Source organism: Musca autumnalis, unplaced genomic scaffold (genome assembly GCF_047663935.1).
Source record: "Musca autumnalis isolate F117 unplaced genomic scaffold, ASM4766393v1 scaffold_4, whole genome shotgun sequence".
NCBI lineage: Eukaryota > Metazoa > Arthropoda > Insecta > Diptera > Muscidae > Musca > Musca autumnalis.
The window spans coordinates 20,116,453-20,135,298 of NW_027411977.1; the positions used below are offsets into that span (position 1 = coordinate 20,116,453).

At 36.8% G+C, this 18,846-nt stretch overlaps 1 protein-coding gene across 2 annotated transcripts in view; it reads right to left on the reverse strand.

Moving 5' to 3' along the window:
• TrpA1 (Transient receptor potential cation channel A1) overlaps window positions 1–18,846 on the reverse strand; it is a 176,589-nt gene that overhangs the window by 79,019 nt on the left and 78,724 nt on the right. For both annotated transcript variants that reach the window (XM_073983842.1, XM_073983841.1), the window contains one exon: window positions 9,923–10,030. In XM_073983842.1, the coding sequence (XP_073839943.1) occupies window positions 9,923–10,030 (108 nt within the window). The remainder of the gene's footprint in view (window positions 1–9,922; window positions 10,031–18,846) is intronic.

Genomic DNA, 18,846 nt, shown 5'->3' on the forward strand with positions numbered 1-18,846 from the left:
AGGCTTAGAAATCTATCTAAAATGTATCTATCTAATATTGATACCTCTAGATATTCGAACCGAATTGACGATAAATCGACGTTTTGGTATAACCCTCATGCAATGGTATCTTCAGATGTAAAATAGAAAATGAGTTTAATTAAAGCCTCCACCATAATATGAAGGGTATAATTAACTTTATGATTCTGTTTTTAACACATCGGAATATTCGTCGGCGAACCTATAAAGTATATATTCGTGATCAACATAAAAAATAAGTGAATATAACGATGTCCGTTTATCTGTTGAAATCAAGATACAGCTCGCGATATTTAACATAGAGCTTTTCAAATTGGTACAGAAGTTTTTATTTTTTCTCGTAGCATGTTTGGTATTGAAAATTGGTTATATCAGTCCACATTTTGATATAGCACCGACTGACAGCCCGATTTTCGGAATCTTCAAGGTTTGAGCCGCATTATCCTACCGAAATGACAATACTTTGGAATTTAGTCTCCCTTAGAGGCATAAAGCATTTTTGCAAAGGATTATCAGCATAGGTCCAGGTTTTGATAAAACTACCCTAGAACGGTATCGCCCGAGTGTCGATATTTTGGAGGTTTTAGTCTCATTATCCCACCGAAATGGCTGCAATTTGGTATTTAGTATTCAGTGTGGGTATAAAACATAGAATATTCGGTACAGGTCCAGGTTTCTAAATAGTCTTCATTGAACGGTACCTCTCGATCTTCGGTATTTTCAAGTTTATAGCCAAATTATTCATACGAAATGGCTATAATTGGTACTTAGTCTCCCTTGGGGGTATAAACCAATTCTGCAGAGAATTATCGGCGTATAGAACGGTACCTCCCGAGTTTCGATATTTTAGAGGTTTTAGTCTTATTATCCCACCGAAATGGCTATGGTAATTTGTGTGTTGTCTTCACTGTGGGTATAAAACATTCCCGCATAGAATATTCGGTAGAAGTTTTTTATGTAGCCTTCATTGAACGATACCTTCCGATTTTCAATATTTTCAAGGTTTGGTAGTTGGTATTTAGTCTTCCTTGGAGGTATCAAATATTTAAGCAGAGAATTGTCGGTATAAATCCATGTTTTCATTCATAAAACGAAACCTACCGATTTTTTGGGGATTTTGAATGTTTTAGCCACATTATTCAACCGGAATGACTTAAACCTGATTTCAGTATAAATTATGGTGATGTGCATAAAAGTTGGGGACTGTCGAACTTAACGTTGTTTTTACTTTTTGTTAACAGAGATCTGTTTCATTGAACACGTTATTATTTTGCACTCCTAAACACTCCTAAAAATTACTTCAAAATGCTATTGGGTTTATCTAGACTTTACTGTATTAAAAAAACGTGGTCTTGATCGAGTTATTCCAAGCACTGAAGTCAATGTTCATGCCATGTTTGCTGTCTTACTTACTAAATTTGTAAATCTAATCAAAAATTGGACGCAATCGCGGTATTCTGCTTCCAAAACATCCATTAATGGCAGAGGCCACAACTGCAATTTTATTAAGTACCAATACGTCTAATAATCTCTGATATTTAGCGATTTGTTAAAACCCGTTGTTGGGGAAGTCCCGCACACCCTCCATTTTCGGTATTCTACCACCTTATGAACCTACACACAATTTCATCCAGCCGATTCGGAAGTTTAATTTAGAAAATCATGTCAGTCTTAAAGAACTTTATATACATGTAGATAGGTTATAGATGCACCGAATTGCTGGCCCATCGCTTTAGTGACCAATGTACATTTTTTAGACGTTCTTGTTATTTAACCATCTTTGAAATTATGTTTTGCCTGATTTCTCAATCGATTTTTTGGAATTTCGGTCAAGGGACATTTAACGTTATTTGGGTTGTACTGTATTCCAAAATGTGGGGTTGATCACGCTTTCCCAATTCTTGAAGCCAGTGTTTATAGCGTTTTTGTAGTCACGCTTACTAAAATTAAGGATATTACCTATAATTATACATTTTTAAAAAATTGGGCTGACCGCGATATTCCACTTCCGAGACGACCACTCAGGATCAAGACAGTTATTACCATAGTATTGCAACAAATTTTTAAACAATACGTTCAAAAATCTCTTTGATTTCACGTTTTCTTAAAAAATTTTGTGGGGGACGTACCCTGGTCACTCCACTGACCAGTATAAAAAATAGCTAAAAACCTATTCTCAGACCTAAAAACTCCACATACAAAATTTCATCGAATTCGGTCCAGCCGTTTCGGAGGAGTTTAATTTCGAACATCATGGCAGTCTCGAAGAATTTTATATATATATATATAGATTTTGTATTTTGTATTTTGTTTTTTTTTTATTTTGTATTTTGTATTTTGTATTTTGTATTTTGTATTTTGTATTTTGTATTTTGTATTTTGTATTTTGTATTTTGTATTTTGTATTTTGTATTTTGTATTTTGTATTTTGTATTTTGTATTTTGTATTTTGTATTTTGTATTTTGTATTTTGTATTTTGTATTTTGTATTTTGTATTTTGTATTTTGTATTTTGTATTTTGTATTTTGTATTTTGTATTTTGTATTTTGTATTTTGTATTTTGTATTTTGTATTTTGTATTTTGTATTTTGTATTTTGTATTTTGTATTTTGTATTTTGTATTTTGTATTTTGTATTTTGTATTTTGTATTTTGTATTTTGTATTTTGTATTTTGTATTTTGTATTTTGTATTTTGTATTTTGTATTTTGTATTTTGTATTTTGTATTTTGTATTTTGTATTTTGTATTTTGTATTTTGTATTTTGTATTTTGTATTTTGTATTTTGTATTTTGTATTTTGTATTTTGTATTTTGTATTTTGTATTTTGTATTTTGTATTTTGTATTTTGTATTTTGTATTTTGTATTTTGTATTTTGTATTTTGTATTTTGTATTTTGTATTTTGTATTTTGTATTTTGTATTTTGTATTTTGTATTTTGTATTTTGTATTTTGTATTTTGTATTTTGTATTTTGTATTTTGTATTTTGTATTTTGTATTTTGTATTTTGTATTTTGTAATTTGTATTTTGTTTTTTAATGCCATTACCAATGAACGACATTTGGTTTTTATTTATATAAATGTTATATTTTTTAATTAATTCTCTTTCGAGTTGAGCTGTTAGGCCTTTAGAGATACATTGAAAAATTAGGAATCTCTAAAGGCCTAACAGCTCAACTCGAAAGAGAATTAATTAAATATCACTATAAATGGCCTTCGCCTTAATAAGGCAAAAATAAAAAATAATTTCAGCATGAGCCAGGCTGGGATTCGAACCTGGGTCTCCGACAACTGAGTGTCAAGGTTGCCGGCGTCTTAGCGTTCTAAGCCACCATCAACTTGTCAAAACTTTAGTAGACAATAATTGATGATCAAAAAATAAAATCTTCTGATATAGAAGAGCAATTACTAATGATGTAGGAATAAAACTTACCATAGTATTTGTGAACATTGAAAAATGGGATTACCAAAGCAGGACTATAGGAAAAGTTTGGAGTTTCAATTAACTGACATAATTTCGCATATACATTTATCTAATGAAGTTCGATATATATACCAGTTACCAAGCTTTGCCTTCGTCTGCCACAAAAACAACATCCTAATACACCTGAAGATCGGATTTACCACCCGTGAAACGTAGTGTAATGGTTGGATGCGTGGGACTTCGGTAGACTCCTAATTTTTCAATGTATCTCTAAAGGCCTAACAGCTCAACTCGAAAGAGAATTAATTAAATATCACTATAAACGGCCTTCGCCTTAATAAGGCAAAAATAAAAAAAAATAAAAAAAAAAGTTATATTTTTTATTTTATATTTTTATACCCTCCACCATATGGAGGGTATAATTAAATTTGTCATTCCGTTTGTAACACATCGAAATGTTCGTCGGATACCCTATAAAGTATATATATTATTGATCAGCATAAAATTCTAAGTCGATCTAACCATGTCCGCCTGTCCGTCTGTCTGTCTGTTGAAATCAAGATACAGCTCGCAATTTTTAAGATAGAGCGTCAAAATTTGGTTTAGAAGTTTTTATTACTTCCAGGATGGTTGGTATTGAAAATGGGATATATCGGTCCACGTTTTGATATAGCCCGCATAGAACGGTACCTCCCGATTTTCGGTATTTTTAAGGTTTTACCTTCACTATCCCACCAAAATGGCTGAAATTTGGTATTTAGTCATCGTTGGACGTTTAAAACTTTCCACCTGAAATTTGTCGGTATGGGTCCACGCCTTCATATAGCCCACATAAAACTGTACCTCCTGATTTTCGGTATTCTGAAGGTTGTGGCCACAATAATCCACCAAAATGGCTGAAATTTAGTACTTAGTCTTCGTTGGGGTTATAGAACTTTCCCCCAGAAATTTGTCGGTTAAGGTCCACGCCTTCATATAGCCCCCATAGAACGGTACCTCCCGATTTTCAGTATTTTGAAGGTTGTGGCAACAATAATCCACTAAAATGGCTGAAATTAGGTACTTAGTCTTCGTTGGGGGTATAGAACTTTCCCCCAGGAATTTGTCGGTATAGGTCCACGCCTTCATATAGCCCCCATAGAACGATACCTCCCGATTTTCGGTATTTTTAAGGTTTTAGCTTCATTATCCTACCAAAATGGCTGAAATATGGTACGCAGTCTTCTTTAGGGGTATAAAACTTTCCCCCAGAATTTTGTCGATATCGGTCCACACCTTCATATAGCCCCCATAGAACGGTACCTCCCGATTTTCGGTATTTTTAAGGTTTTAGCTTCATTATCCTACCAAAATGGCTGAAATATGGTACGCAGTCTTCTTTAGGGGTATAAAACTTTCCCCCAGAATTTTGTCGATATCGGTCCACACCTTCATATAGCCCCCATAGAACGGTACCTCCCGATTTTCGGTATTTTTAAGGTTTTAGCTTCATTGTCCTACCAAAATGGCTGAAATTTGGTACGTAGTCTTCTTTAGGGGTATAAAACTTTCCCCCAGAATTTTGTCGATATCGGTCCACACCTTCATATAGCCCCCATAGAACGGTACCTCCCGATTTTCGGTATTTTTAAGGTTTTAGCTTCATTATCCTACCAAAATGGCTGAAATTTGGTACATAGTCTTCTTTAGGGGTATACAACTTTCCCCCTGAATTTTGTTGGTATCGGTCCACACCTTCATATAGCCCCCATAGAACGGTACCTCCCGATTTTCGGTATTTTTAAGGTTTTAGCTTCATTATCCTACCAAAATGGCTGAAATTTGGTACGTAGTCTTCTTTAGGGGTACAAAACGTTCCCCCAGAATTTTGTCGGTATCTGTCCACACCTTCATATAGCCCCCATAGAACGGTACCTCCCGATTTTCGGTATTTTTAAGGTTTTAGCTTCATTATCCTACCAAAATGGCTGAAATTTGGTACGTAGTCTTCTTTAGGGGTACACAACTTTCCCCCAGAATTTTGTTGGTATCGGTCCACACCTTCATACAGCCCCCATAGAACGGTACCTCCCGATTTTCGGTATTTTTAAGGTTTTAGCTTCATTATCCTACCAAAATGGCTGAAATTTGGTACATAGTCTTCTTTAGGGGTATACAACTTTCCCCCTGAATTTTGTTGGTATCGGTCCACACCTTCATATAGCCCCCATAGGACGGTACCTCCCGATTTTCGGTATTTCTAAGGTTTTAGCTTCATTATCCTACCAAAATGGCTGAAATATGGTACGCAGTCTTCTTTAGGGGTATACAACTTTCCCCCTGAATTTTGTTGGTATCGGTCCACACCTTCATATAGCCCCCATAGAACGGTACCTCCCGATTTTCGGTATTTTGAAGGTTTTAGCTTCATTGTCCTACCAAAATGGCTGAAATTTGGTACGTAGTCTTTTTTAGGGGTATAAAACTTTCCCTTAGAATTTTGTTGGTATCGGTCCACACCTTCATATAGCCCCCATAGAACGGTACCTCCCGATTTTCGGTATTTTTAAGGTTTTAGCTTCATTATCCTACCAAAATGGCTGAAATTTGGTACGTAGTCTTCTTTAGGGGTACACAACTTTCCCCCAGAATTTTGTTGGTATCGGTCCACACCTTCATACAGCCCCCATAGAACGGTACCTCCCGATTTTCGGTATTTTTAAGGTTTTAGCTTCATTATCCTACCAAAATGGCTGAAATTTGGTACATAGTCTTCTTTAGGGGTATACAACTTTCCCCCTGAATTTTGTTGGTATCGGTCCACACCTTCATATAGCCCCCATAGGACGGTACCTCCCGATTTTCGGTATTTCTAAGGTTTTAGCTTCATTATCCTACCAAAATGGCTGAAATTTGGTACGTAGTCTTCTTTAGGGGTACACAACTTTCCCCCAGAATTTTGTTGGTATCGGTCCACACCTTCATATAGACCCCATAGAACGGTACCTCCCTATTTTCGGTATTTTGAAGGTTTTAGCTTCATTATCCTACCAAAATGGCTGAAATTTGGTACATAGTCTTCTTTAGGGGTATAAAACTTTCCCTTATATATATATATATATATATATATATATATATATATATATATATATATATATATATATAATATATATAATTGTTCCACAAACATCCCATATGGGACAAGGGAGACTTCTCTCATATCAATGAGTGCACGCCGATTCATATTGGCTCAATGATATGGGACCTACTTTTTATTGCCGAGTCCGAACGGCGTGCCTTACGACACCACTTGTAGAGAAGTTTTTCATGGCTTAAATACTCAGGAAATGTCTCCGGCATTACTGAGGGGGAATTTTGCCACCGTTGAAAATTTGATGTTGCTTGGCCTGGGATTCGAACCGCAGACCTTCTGAGTGCAAGGCGGACGTGCTAACCATTGCACCACGGTGGCCCCCTTAGCTTTCCTAAAAATGGCTGAAATTTGGTACGTAGTCTTCTTTAGGGGTATAAAACTTCCCCCCAGAATTTTGTCGGTATCGGTCTACACCTTCATATAGTCCCCATAGAACGGTACCTCCCGATTTTCGGTATTTTGAAGGTTTTAGCTTCATTATCACACCGAAATGGCTGAAATTTGGTATTTAGACTTCGTTATGGGTACTCAAACTCCCCTTTAAATTTGTCGGTATAGGTCCACGCCTTCATATAGCCCCCATGGAAAGGTACCTCCCGATTTTTCATATTTTGAAGGTTGTGTCTTCAATATTCACCAAAATGGCTGAAATTTGGTATTTAGTCTTCAATGTGATATAAAACTGTTCGTCAGAAATATGTCTGTACAGGTCCACGCATTCATATTGCCCCATTTCTGACTAACATTCGTCGGTATAGGTCCACGTTTCGATATAGCCCCCATAGAACGGTACCTCCCGATTTTCGTAATACTGAAGATTGTGACGTCAATATCCAACCGAAATGGCTGAAATTCGTTATTTCGTCTTCCAAGAGTTATAAAATATTCCAGAAGAGTACTAGAAGCGTACTTCTTGATTTTCGGTATTTTTTAAGTTTTAGTCACATTCTCTTACCGAAATATAGGAAATTTGGTATTAAGTCTTCTTTGAGCCTAAAAACTGTCCGTCAGAAATTTGTCGGTATAGATCGACGTTTTGAAATAGCCCATATAGAATGGTGCCTAACATTGTTTCACCAAAATTGCTGAAATTTAGTATTAAGTCTTCTTCATACACGAAAGGAAACTAATTATTCCATTTTACTTCAGTACAACTTGTGGTGGAGGGTATAACAAGTTCGGCCCGGCCGAACTTAACACCGTTTTTACTTGTTTATTATTATATTTTATACTCTACATTTTAAATTTTATATTTTTGTTTTATTTTATACCTACTGTAAATCACGCCGCCTATTGTGTTTACTCACTTATTTTTTACCACAAAAACTTCCTAGACACAAAACATGAACTTCAAAAAGTTGTTAAGAATGTGAGACAAAAGAAGAATTAAAGATTAATAAATTTCTAATAATGTTCTTCACAAAAAAGGAAGTGTGAAAAGAAAGTTATTTTTTTTCCTAATGACACCAATTTAAGCTTCTCTCCATGTTGATAACAAACAGTTCATGGAATAAGGACAATAAAATGAACAACTTGTGACAAGAAGAACATTGAATGAAAAGTTCATTGGTTTTTTTTTGATGTGCAAAAAAGTTTTACGGTAATGAACGATAACGTGGTTTTTTGTGTGTGTTACTTTTTTGCAGCATTGTGGTTTATGGTTTCTTTTGTTCTGTTTCAATGTCAACATAAACAAGAAAATGAAAAATTCGTTGAAAAGGACAAGGTCAATAAATTTATAGGTAAAATTGTGATTTTTAAAAAGTGCGAAATATTGATTATGTTTTTGCGTTTGTAGCTTTGTTTTAAAATGAAATATTTTTGTTTGTCATAGTAAATTTGAAATTTATAAAATGCATTTAACTTTAAAGGGTAATATAAACGCCTTTGAAGCATTTGAAAATTTAAGCATTTGATTAAGATTTATATGTAAGATGAAGTTAAGCTTTAACATAATCTGAAATTAAATCAATTTTAACTACATCTCACTTTAAATAAAACTTGTTGTTTTAAAATTTAAAAACAACAAAACCCGAGATTTAGCTGAATTATTTTACAACAATAAAATAATCTGAAAACTATAAATCCATTCGAAAAATCCAAACCATAATAAATAATATTAAGCATTTGTTTATGCCGATAAATATGATAATTAATTTATTTCCTTTCATGTCTATTTTTGTTGGTCATGGTGAGTCTACTACTGGACCCAATTTTTGTTTCTTTTTATTGTGACTTAAAGGCAATTCCATATCATTGTCCTGTTTATGTTCTGGGAATCATTAAATAAGGATCAGATCCCACACTGATATATGATTTCATTTCTTTGTGCCAAATATGTTCACACACACATATACATTTACACTAAATTCCCTTAGATGCCTCTTACATTCCGAAAATCGATACTAATGTGATAATTCCTAGAACATAAAATTGACAACAGACCATAGAATTTGTTGTTTTTTGGTTTGTTGTATAAATTTTATTTGCAACCTTTGTTCTTGACACCGAGTCATGGGTTATTTACATAAATATGTATGTTTTTTTTGCTTACAATAAAATAACAACAAAATAATATATTCTTGGAAGTAAATATGGGTGAATGTTTAACGATTTAACCATAAAACATATGTATGCTACAGAAAAAATACCTTCTTGCGCATGGAACTAGTGTAGAATATTAAAAATAATAAATAATAAATATTTGTTCCAAAGTATGAACATTTTTATAAAAAGAAATTGTATGTCAAATAAAAAAATATTTTTTATTTAAAAATATCTTTGGAAGAGAATTCAGCTCCTTTGGCTACATCAGTGGATTGACTGTCATTTCCTTAGGGAATGTTTGTTAATTTTTTAGAAAAGGTAAGAAGCTTATCATTGTTGCTGAGATCTTATTTAATGGTTTTTCCCAAGTTATTCTCATACGAATTTTTAGTATTCGTAGCGTTTCCCAACTTATTTTCTTTACAATTTTGCTATCGGATAAGTTCGTTATATGTTATAGATTATGGCTGCAGATATACTTTGTATGGAAACGTAGATATTGTCTCCTCATTCCTGCACATACCCCATCAAAATGTTCTTCTATCATTTTTGCAAACCATCGATTTTGTAGACAAAATATTTACGCACAAAAAACAAAAGAAAATACATCAAACAAAATATATCAGCTAAAATATTTGCCCTTTGAGACACGTCTCTACCCTGGTTCGTTTAGATTCTCTTACTTTATTGTGTTTTTTTGCCAAGTTCGTGGCTATAGTAAAAATATTGTTGATTTTGTGGCTATATTTGTTGTTTTTATTTAGTGATTTTTTTTTTCGTTTTTCGTTTGATACTTGCCTGTAAAAAGACCTCCATAGTTTTCGAGCTGGCATTTTTGGCCGCCTCGTGTATGGGATAGTAACCATTATTGCAGGCTTTACGTGGACATGCATCAAATTCAGTTATCTAAAAATGAAGTGGCCATTGAACGATACAAAAAAAAGAAGACAAATAAATACAACAAAATTTAACATAAGGTATATTTTTGGATTTTTCTAGGAAGTTACAGAAACACATAGAAAAAAACACACACATACATAGAGAATGGAAAAGAAGTTGACTTAACAAATTATAATATCTTAAATACGGATACAGGTGCACTGAAATATGGTTAAAATCATATGCATTAGTATGAAAACCGGTCATTTGAAGTACCGAAAATAATTGTACAATAAATATTAAGTTGTTACATTTATACGAAGGGTTACAAATTCCATGTAAAACGAAAATGTGTGCGCATGAAACACACCCAAACTTTAGTTTTTGAAAACTATTTCCTTTGCTTTTGCTTCAAAACAAAAAATCAAATTTGAAAAGCACTCTCAAATTTGGTAGTTTTTCTTACGTATTCATTTTCTTATCGACATACATAAACAGGCCCTTAGTGCCTGGAGCGACTTGGTGAACAAAGTGTTATCGTAATTCGCAACGTATAATCACCAATGTATAATGTACCAATAAATGCAACATCCCAAAATAGCTCTTCATCTCGCCAATAACATTGAATATTCCCTATGAGCCGAATATCCACCATAGACATATGTAAGTATATTGGTGATGGTGATGTGTGAGATAGATGGAAGACATTCAAGGATCGTGTTGGATGTACGTTCCTTCCGAGCAGCAAACATAGACTCGGACCAAAACTTTGTTGCAACAAAGGTACGTAACCAGTTAAACGTAGCAAATGAAGTACGAATAGGCATAACACGAAATTTAGACATCGGTAAGCTGCACTCACAACAATATTGCTAGCAAATGAACGTGATGAGCTTCGTCGTACGAACCCCGAAGACCCAAGAGTTAGAGAACTTACTCTTGAAGTCAACAGGCTGGTAGTCGAACATTAGCGGAAAAAGTGGCTAGACCATCGGAAGCAATGCAACATTGGTACAGGAATAAGCAAATTGTGGCAACGGTTAAATCACTCTCGAGTCCGGAAAAGAAGGATGACAGAACGGCTGTTACTTTCAACTGCGTGACAGAGGTGTGCGTCTTATTTTAACCAGCAGTTCATAGAGCACCCCGAGAGTGATAGGGCGTATAAGAAGAGCTCTTCCAGCCGAGGAGGTACCAGCACAATTTACGATGAGCGATGTTCCAGATGCCATCCGAAACGCTAAAGCATCCAAAGCTTTGGGCCCGCACCGAGTATCGGTGGTAATGCTAGAGTGGTTTCATTGAAATTTTTATGTGTTCTTAAATCGAGTTCCCCACTACAGCAACTTCATCATATTACTCTAATATGGAACTCAACCTAGTAACCCTTGGTTTCATGAAAATGTTTCAATGAAACCCTCTAGTGTGACCAAGGACTTAAGCAGCTGGTTGAGTATTTAACAAATGTTCTCAACCTATCGTTAGCCACCTATGTTGTACCAGATGCCTGGAAAGTTGGCAGGGTGGTCCCGCTACTGCAGCCTGGCAAGGATGCCAGCAGAGGTGAATCGTACAGGCCGATTTCACTCCTGTCGCGAGTGGCAAAGATCCTAGAGGCGCTATTCCTTCCCACAATGCGAAGGTGTTTTCCAGTTGCCCAATATCAACATGGATTTCGGAAAATGCATAGTACTACAACAGCATTAGCCCCATATCCACACATATCAGTAGAGGACTGAATCAGAAAAGGCCGTGCGACCGAACAGTCATGGTGGCTCTTGACCTATCGAAGCCCTTCGATATCGTCAACCATACCAAGCTGTTCGAGGATATAGAGAAAACTAATCTCCAGCCATGTTTGAAACGTTGGGTAATCAACTATATGTGTGGACGCAAGTCGTTTGTAGAATTCAGAAACAAGAAGTCCAAAACCCGTAGAGTGAAACAGGGAGTTCCCCAAGGATGGGTGATATCTCCGGAACTGTTTAGCCTCTACCTTTCTGAAATTCCACACCCTCCAGACGGTATAGAGATCGTGATGTATGCGGATGATTGTACGATCTTGGCGTCGGGTCCTATCATCGATGACATATGTGATAGGTTAAATGTCCACATAGCTGACCTAATGCAGTTCTTCCATCTGAGGAATATGCAAATATGCGCCCCTAAATATACTGCCACACTGTTCACCCCATGGGCGGCTGAGATGAGGCTCCCATTGAACATATTGGCCGATGGTGCACTGATTCCGACCACTAACTACCCTAAAATACTGGGTGTAACGTTCGATAGCATGTTCAAGTCGTCCGCGCATGCCACAGCTATTTGCAATAAGATCAGAAGTAGAAACAAGGTTCTCAAGTCGCTGGCCGGCAGCACTTGGGGTGCTGATAAAGAAACCTTGTTGACCACCTACAATGCAAAAGGCCGGTCTGTGGTAAGTTATGCGTCGCCAGCATGGTCTGCTAAGGTTAGCGCATCGCAGCGGAAGAAGATTCAAACCTGCCAGAATGCCGCCTGACGACTGCAACAGGGTGCCTACTCATGACACCAGTGGACCATCTTCATGAGGAGGCGAAGGTTTTACCGGTGCGTCAGCACAATAAGTTGTTGTCGATGCAGTACCTGCTTGGGTGTTACCGCAGTGAGCATCCCTGTCACGATTTAATGGACAGGCTCCCCCACCCAGGCACGTCAGGAGAGACCTTCATGGTCTAGAGAGAGAGGTCCAAAGGTATAAAAGAGAACTGCTAGATCAACAAGCGTATCAGGCAGGCTTGAATCACATTCACACCAACATGGTTGCCCAAGCTGTACGAAGATACAGTGTGAATGCCGTACTTGGAGACCATCCCCTATTCATCGCAGCAGAAGAACGTCAGCTGCCAAAGCAAACACGAGTGGTTTTAGCGCAGTTAAAATCCGGACGATGCAGCCGCCTCAATTCGTATTGTGCCAGAATTGACGCCACGATACCAGCATGTGGATTGGGACCACACGATACTGTGCATTTATTCAACTGCCCAGTTTACCCCACTCACCTGTCTCCTCATTCTTTATGGGCGCAACCAGTCCAGGTTGCAGAATTCTTGAGTCGGGATGCAGAGGAACTTGATAACTGAAATAATACACGAACGAACATATATGCATTGCTACAACAACAACAGTATAGCTAAATCACTCTTCGTCTCGATAACATATCAGAACAATGGCAAAGTATTGCCCACTCAATGCAAATAGCCGCAAAATCCATATGTACTTGGATACCAGAAACCTCCACCAAGGAGGCAATGGTATGACCAGGAGTCTCCTGCTGCTACCGAAGAGAAAAATTCGGCATATAGGGCTACTACAACCACTAGCGATCGGGAGAGGTATCGTGAGAAAAGGAGAGAGGGGAAACGTTTTTTTCCGTAGGAAAAAGAAAAAAAAATGGAAAAGCGGGAGAGTGAAAAATCGAGATATACAGAAGCCAGAATGAAGTCCGAAAGTTCTACAAAAGAGTGAAAGATCAAACTGACGGCTTTGGTACAGGCACATCTTCCCGTAGAGACCATCAAGGTAATTTGTTAATTGATACAGATAGTGTGCTGGAATATGGAAAGAGTATTTTTCCAGACTATTGGTATCCATTACTAGGGAAGACGACGAAGATACCACAGATGCTATCCCAGAAGATGCTATTGCATGTATACCGCCCAGCCAAGACGAGATAAAGACGACAATAAACTGGTTGAAGAGTAATAAGTCAGCAGGAGCCGATGGCCTACCAGTCGAGCTTTTCATAACCAAAAGCGATACGCTGATAAGGTGTATTCATCGTTTAGTTAGCAGCATCTGGCAGGAACAACGAGTACCCCACGATTGGAACCTGAGCATCCTGTGCCCTGTCCACAGGAAAGGAGATAAGCCTGTATGCTCTAACTATAGGGGAATACGTATTCTCCCTATTGCCTACAAGATAGTGCCAGAACGACTAAAGCCTGTGGTCAACGAAATAATTGGATCATACCAATGCGGCTTTACACCTGACTAATACACCATTGACCAGATATTTACCCTGCGGAAAATCATGGAGAAGACCCAAGAGATGCAGATCGACACCTACCACCTTTTTGTCGATTATAAAGGAGCCTTCGACTGCCACAAAAAATCGAAAATCTCATTCAGCTTTGTAAAATGACTCTAACTGACACAAGATCTTCAGTTAAAATAGGAAAGAACCTCTCCGAACAATTTAGTACCAACAGAGGTTTCAGGCAAGGAGACAGCCTTTCGTGTGATCTTTTCAACATCCTGCTAGAAAAGGTTATACGAGAGGCAAACGTCAAAAGAAGTGGCACAATCTACACCAATAGCCACATGTTACTTGCTTATGCTGATGATATAGACATCATGGGACGATCAGTAAAAGAAGTAACCGATACCTTTATGAAGGTCGAAGGAGAATCTTCTAAAGTGGGTCTGGCGGTATTGGGTCGGGTTACGGCGCCGCGGTAAACAGTGCTTGGTATGTTTGAGAGAAAAATTCTTCGAAAGATCTATGGACCAATGTGCGTTGACGGTGAATATCTACGTCGTATGAACCACAAGCTGTATCTGCTATACAACGACATCAGTATAGATAAAGGTATCTGGATGTAAGGATTGCGTTGGCTAGGCCATATCATAAGAATGAGCGATGATGAACCCGCTAAAAAGGTGTATAAATTCGAACCACATGGCGTTGCAGGCAGAATTGGCAGGCCAAAGAACAGATGGCGCAAACAAATAGATGAAGAGATGACAAGGCACGGTATTCCAGAAAGCGAAGCACTAAACAGAGAGAATTGGAGATCTTTTCTTAGTTCGGAACAAATGTTCTGTAATGGACCAGCTAAGTAAGTAAGTATACCAATGCGGCTTTACACCTGACTAATACACCATTGACCAGATATTTACCCTGCGGAAAATCCGGAAGAAGACCCAAGAGATGCAGATCGACACTTACCACCTTTTTGTCGATTATAAAGCAGCCTTCGACAGCCCTCTACGTTCAAAGGTATTCTAAGCCATGTCTGAATTTGGTATCCCCGCAAAGCTAATTCGGCATTGTAAAATTACATTAACTGATTGTTAGTCCTCAGTTAAAATAGGGAAGAAACTCTCCGTGGTGTTTAGTACAAAATGAGGTTTCAGACAAGGAGGCAGCCTTTCGTGTAACCGATTCAACATTCAGCTGGAAAAGGTTATACGAGATGCAGATGTTAAAAGAAATGGCACAATTGACACCAATAGCCACATGATACTTGCTTATGCTGACGATATAAACGTCATGGGCCGATCAGTAAACGAAGTAACAGATACCTTTAAGAAGTTGGTTCCTATAATTTTGAGGTAGAAAAAGATTTCGTCTACCTCGGCACTTCCATAAACACAGCAAACAACATCAGTGAAGTAAGAAGAAGAATTACATTGCCCAACAGATTAGAGCTGGCAAAAAATCTATGACACTATCGATAATATTGATTATTTTGCAAAATTCCAATATCGATATATGGTATTGTCTATCGATATTATCGGATTAAAAATACCTATCCTATAATTCATTGATATAAATAGAAATGTCGCGGTTTTCGGTGTTGTGGATGTAAGTCCCTTGTCAAACGTGGACATTTTTCGAAAAGTAAAATGTATTTCTATAAAATAAAAGCATTTGTTTCGGTGGACTACTTCTGCAAAGTGTCAACAAAAGAATAGACATTTCCGCCATTTTCATTTCCAAATTAATGGTGATGACAAATTAACGATAATATCGATAGCAATCAATTTTTTGAAATTAAATATCGCAAATATCTAATGTTGGGAATATCGATAGTTTGCCAGCTCTACAACAGATGCTACTTTGGCTTAAGTAACCAGTTTAAAAACAAAGCCACACGTCAAACAAAAACAATGCTTTAGAAACACTGATACTACCCGTACGTAATGTAGGATACTTGCGCAACCAGATAAGACAGTTCTTGGTGTGTATTGAGAGAAAAATCTTCGAAAGATCTAAGGTCCAATCTGCGTTGACGAGATACAACGATTGTATTTGCTAAGCCATGTTATAAGTCAGCGCGAAGATTAGCTCGCTAAAAAGGTGTATAAATATAGGCCACATTACAGTACACGCAGAGCTGGCAGGCCAAGGCTTCGATGGAGCAAAAATTGGAAGAAGAGATGGGAAGACCCGTTATTGCAAAAAGCAAAGCAATAAACAGAGTGGAATGGAAATCTTTTCTTAGTTCGGCTCATAGGACAAATGTTGTGTTTTGGGCTAAGTAAGTAAGATTTGTGAGACCTCTTTAAGTATAATTTTGCAATACCACAGGTTTTTTGTGATTTCTTTTATATAAAATATACGTTTTTGTTTGCTGCAGTGTCACTGACAGACTAATGCAACTGCTGCAACTGTGCACAGTTTGTCCAAATGTATTTTTTGTTCTCTCTCATTTATTTAAAACAAATATAAATGTGCTTTAAAACATATTTTGAACAAAAAATTAAACAAATTTTTAATTAAATATATACATACAAATAAAAGATTTATTTACAGTAAACTATTTACATACAAGTATTGATATTTATACCAACAGTCTTATGGCTACAGAGGGTATATAATCTTTATCACGATCAGAAAAGTGCCTCCTTCAAATAATCATTTTCAGCCCCAAATATTTTAGGGTATCTATTTTAGATAGTTTGGAGTCAATATAGCCACATCCGTCCGTCCATCCGTCTTTCTGGATGACCGGCCGGTTAATACGATAACTCTCGAAGGTTCGGAAATCGACCATATCGGTCCACTCCTTCCGGTATCTCACCCATAAAGGTTTCAAAATATTTAATTAAGTGTCAATTAAGGCATGTTGGATTTTGTTTTTATTTTTGCTGAAAAGCATTCCTTGTGGTGCTAACTAGAATCATATATTTTTTTTGCCTGAGGTGATGGCTCTAAAAACTCCCGCCATCACCAATCAAAATGACTGATGAGAAGCCGTTACTTCAACAATTCTGCGTTTGTGTTAGTTTTTTTTTCAACATGGGAGCTGTAATTTATCCCGGAATGCCTGCTTTGCATCCACAACATGTCAGTAATGGTGAGATGGATTGGATGTAGTGAATAGATGCACTTCCGAGGGTGATCTGGCCTATATCGTATCCAGGATTACTGCGATAGGTATGTTGCTGCTTTTTGCACCAGAACCAGTGTGTCTCCAACTTCTTTGCCGACGAAAACGAGACGCCCCCACAAGTTGTTGCTTCATTCCTACAATTTTGCTTCAGCAAAATTAGCAAATCAGGGTCGCCGCGAAACGTTGCGATGTTACAACATTCTGCGGAAGGATCGCACAAGAAGCGGAGGAGGAGGACTATAGTGATCCATAGTTGGAATGTTTAATGTGTACATTAGGGTTATGATTTTTTTACAATCTCTCCCTGTATCATAGCGTGATGAGTTTCTGAATAAGATTACATAAAATCTTAATTATAAGGTGATTCTGAGAAAAAACCACATGTACAAAATGAAATTGAAAATTTGAATTTACCAGAATTATGGACACATTTTTGAAGTCACTCTAAGCAGATATAAATTTAAAAATAAAAACATCCCCACAAACATCCTCAACCTATCGTTAGCCACCCATATTCAAAGATATAAATACAACTAAGACTAGACAAAATGCATGCAACAAAAAATGTTTACGAAACTTTGTATAGAAACATTACCCTTAACAGGTTGCAGTTAATTCAAAATCGCAACCAAGGAGGAACATTTTATGTAATGGTATCAGAAAAAAAAATTATGAATTCAGGGATCTATTCAAGTATAATTCTATGTCAATTGGATCGGTTAAATACGTAAAAATGTATAAAAGAAAAAAATGTTATATCACCATATCGTAATATAACAGTATGTCAAATTCAAAAGCTATTCACTGAAGAATGATAACAAAAAAATGTCTTATCTTGTTGTATTTATGTCTTTGCCATATTATACCAGAAGTCTGGAAAGTTGGCAGGGTGTTCTCGCTACTGAAGCCTGGCAAGAATGCTATCTGAGATGAATGGTATAGGCCAATTTCATTCCTGCATCCAGTAGCAAATTTTCTAGAGGCACCACTCCTCCCAACGATGAGAATCAGATTTCCAGATGCCCCATATCAACATGGATTCCGGAAATGCATAGTCATTTGGGAAATTCAGAAACAAGAAGTCCAAATCCCGTAGAATGAGACAGGAAGTTTCCCAAGGTGGGGTTATATCTTCGGAACTGTTGAACCTCTACCTTTTGAAAATTCCACAGCCTTCAGACGTAATGTATGCGGATGATTGTACGATCTTGGTGTCGGATCCTATCGTCGATGACGTACCGATGCCTTACTTCCTCAACCATGTATCGTAAAAAATAATTTTTTTTGAGGAGAGATAAAAACGATCATTTTGGAAAAAGTTTAAACGAAATTATTAGAAAGTTGGTTACATCTAATTCCCTAAAAATTGCATTTGCATGTAACCTAAAATGGTAGTTTTTTTTATCTCTCCTCAAAAAAATTATTTTTAAGATACGAGGTTTAGGAAGTATAGCATCGATATGTGATAGGTTAAATGTCTACATAGCTGATTTAGTACAGTTCTTCCATCTGAGAAATATAAAAATATCCTTGTAAGTCCACTGCCACAATGTTCACCCCATGGACGACTGAAATGGTGTCCTGAAATAATATTGGTCAATGATGCCCTGATAACGACCACTAACTACCCCAAAATGTTGATGTAAGGCATGTTTATGTCGTCCGTGTAAGCCACAGCTGCTG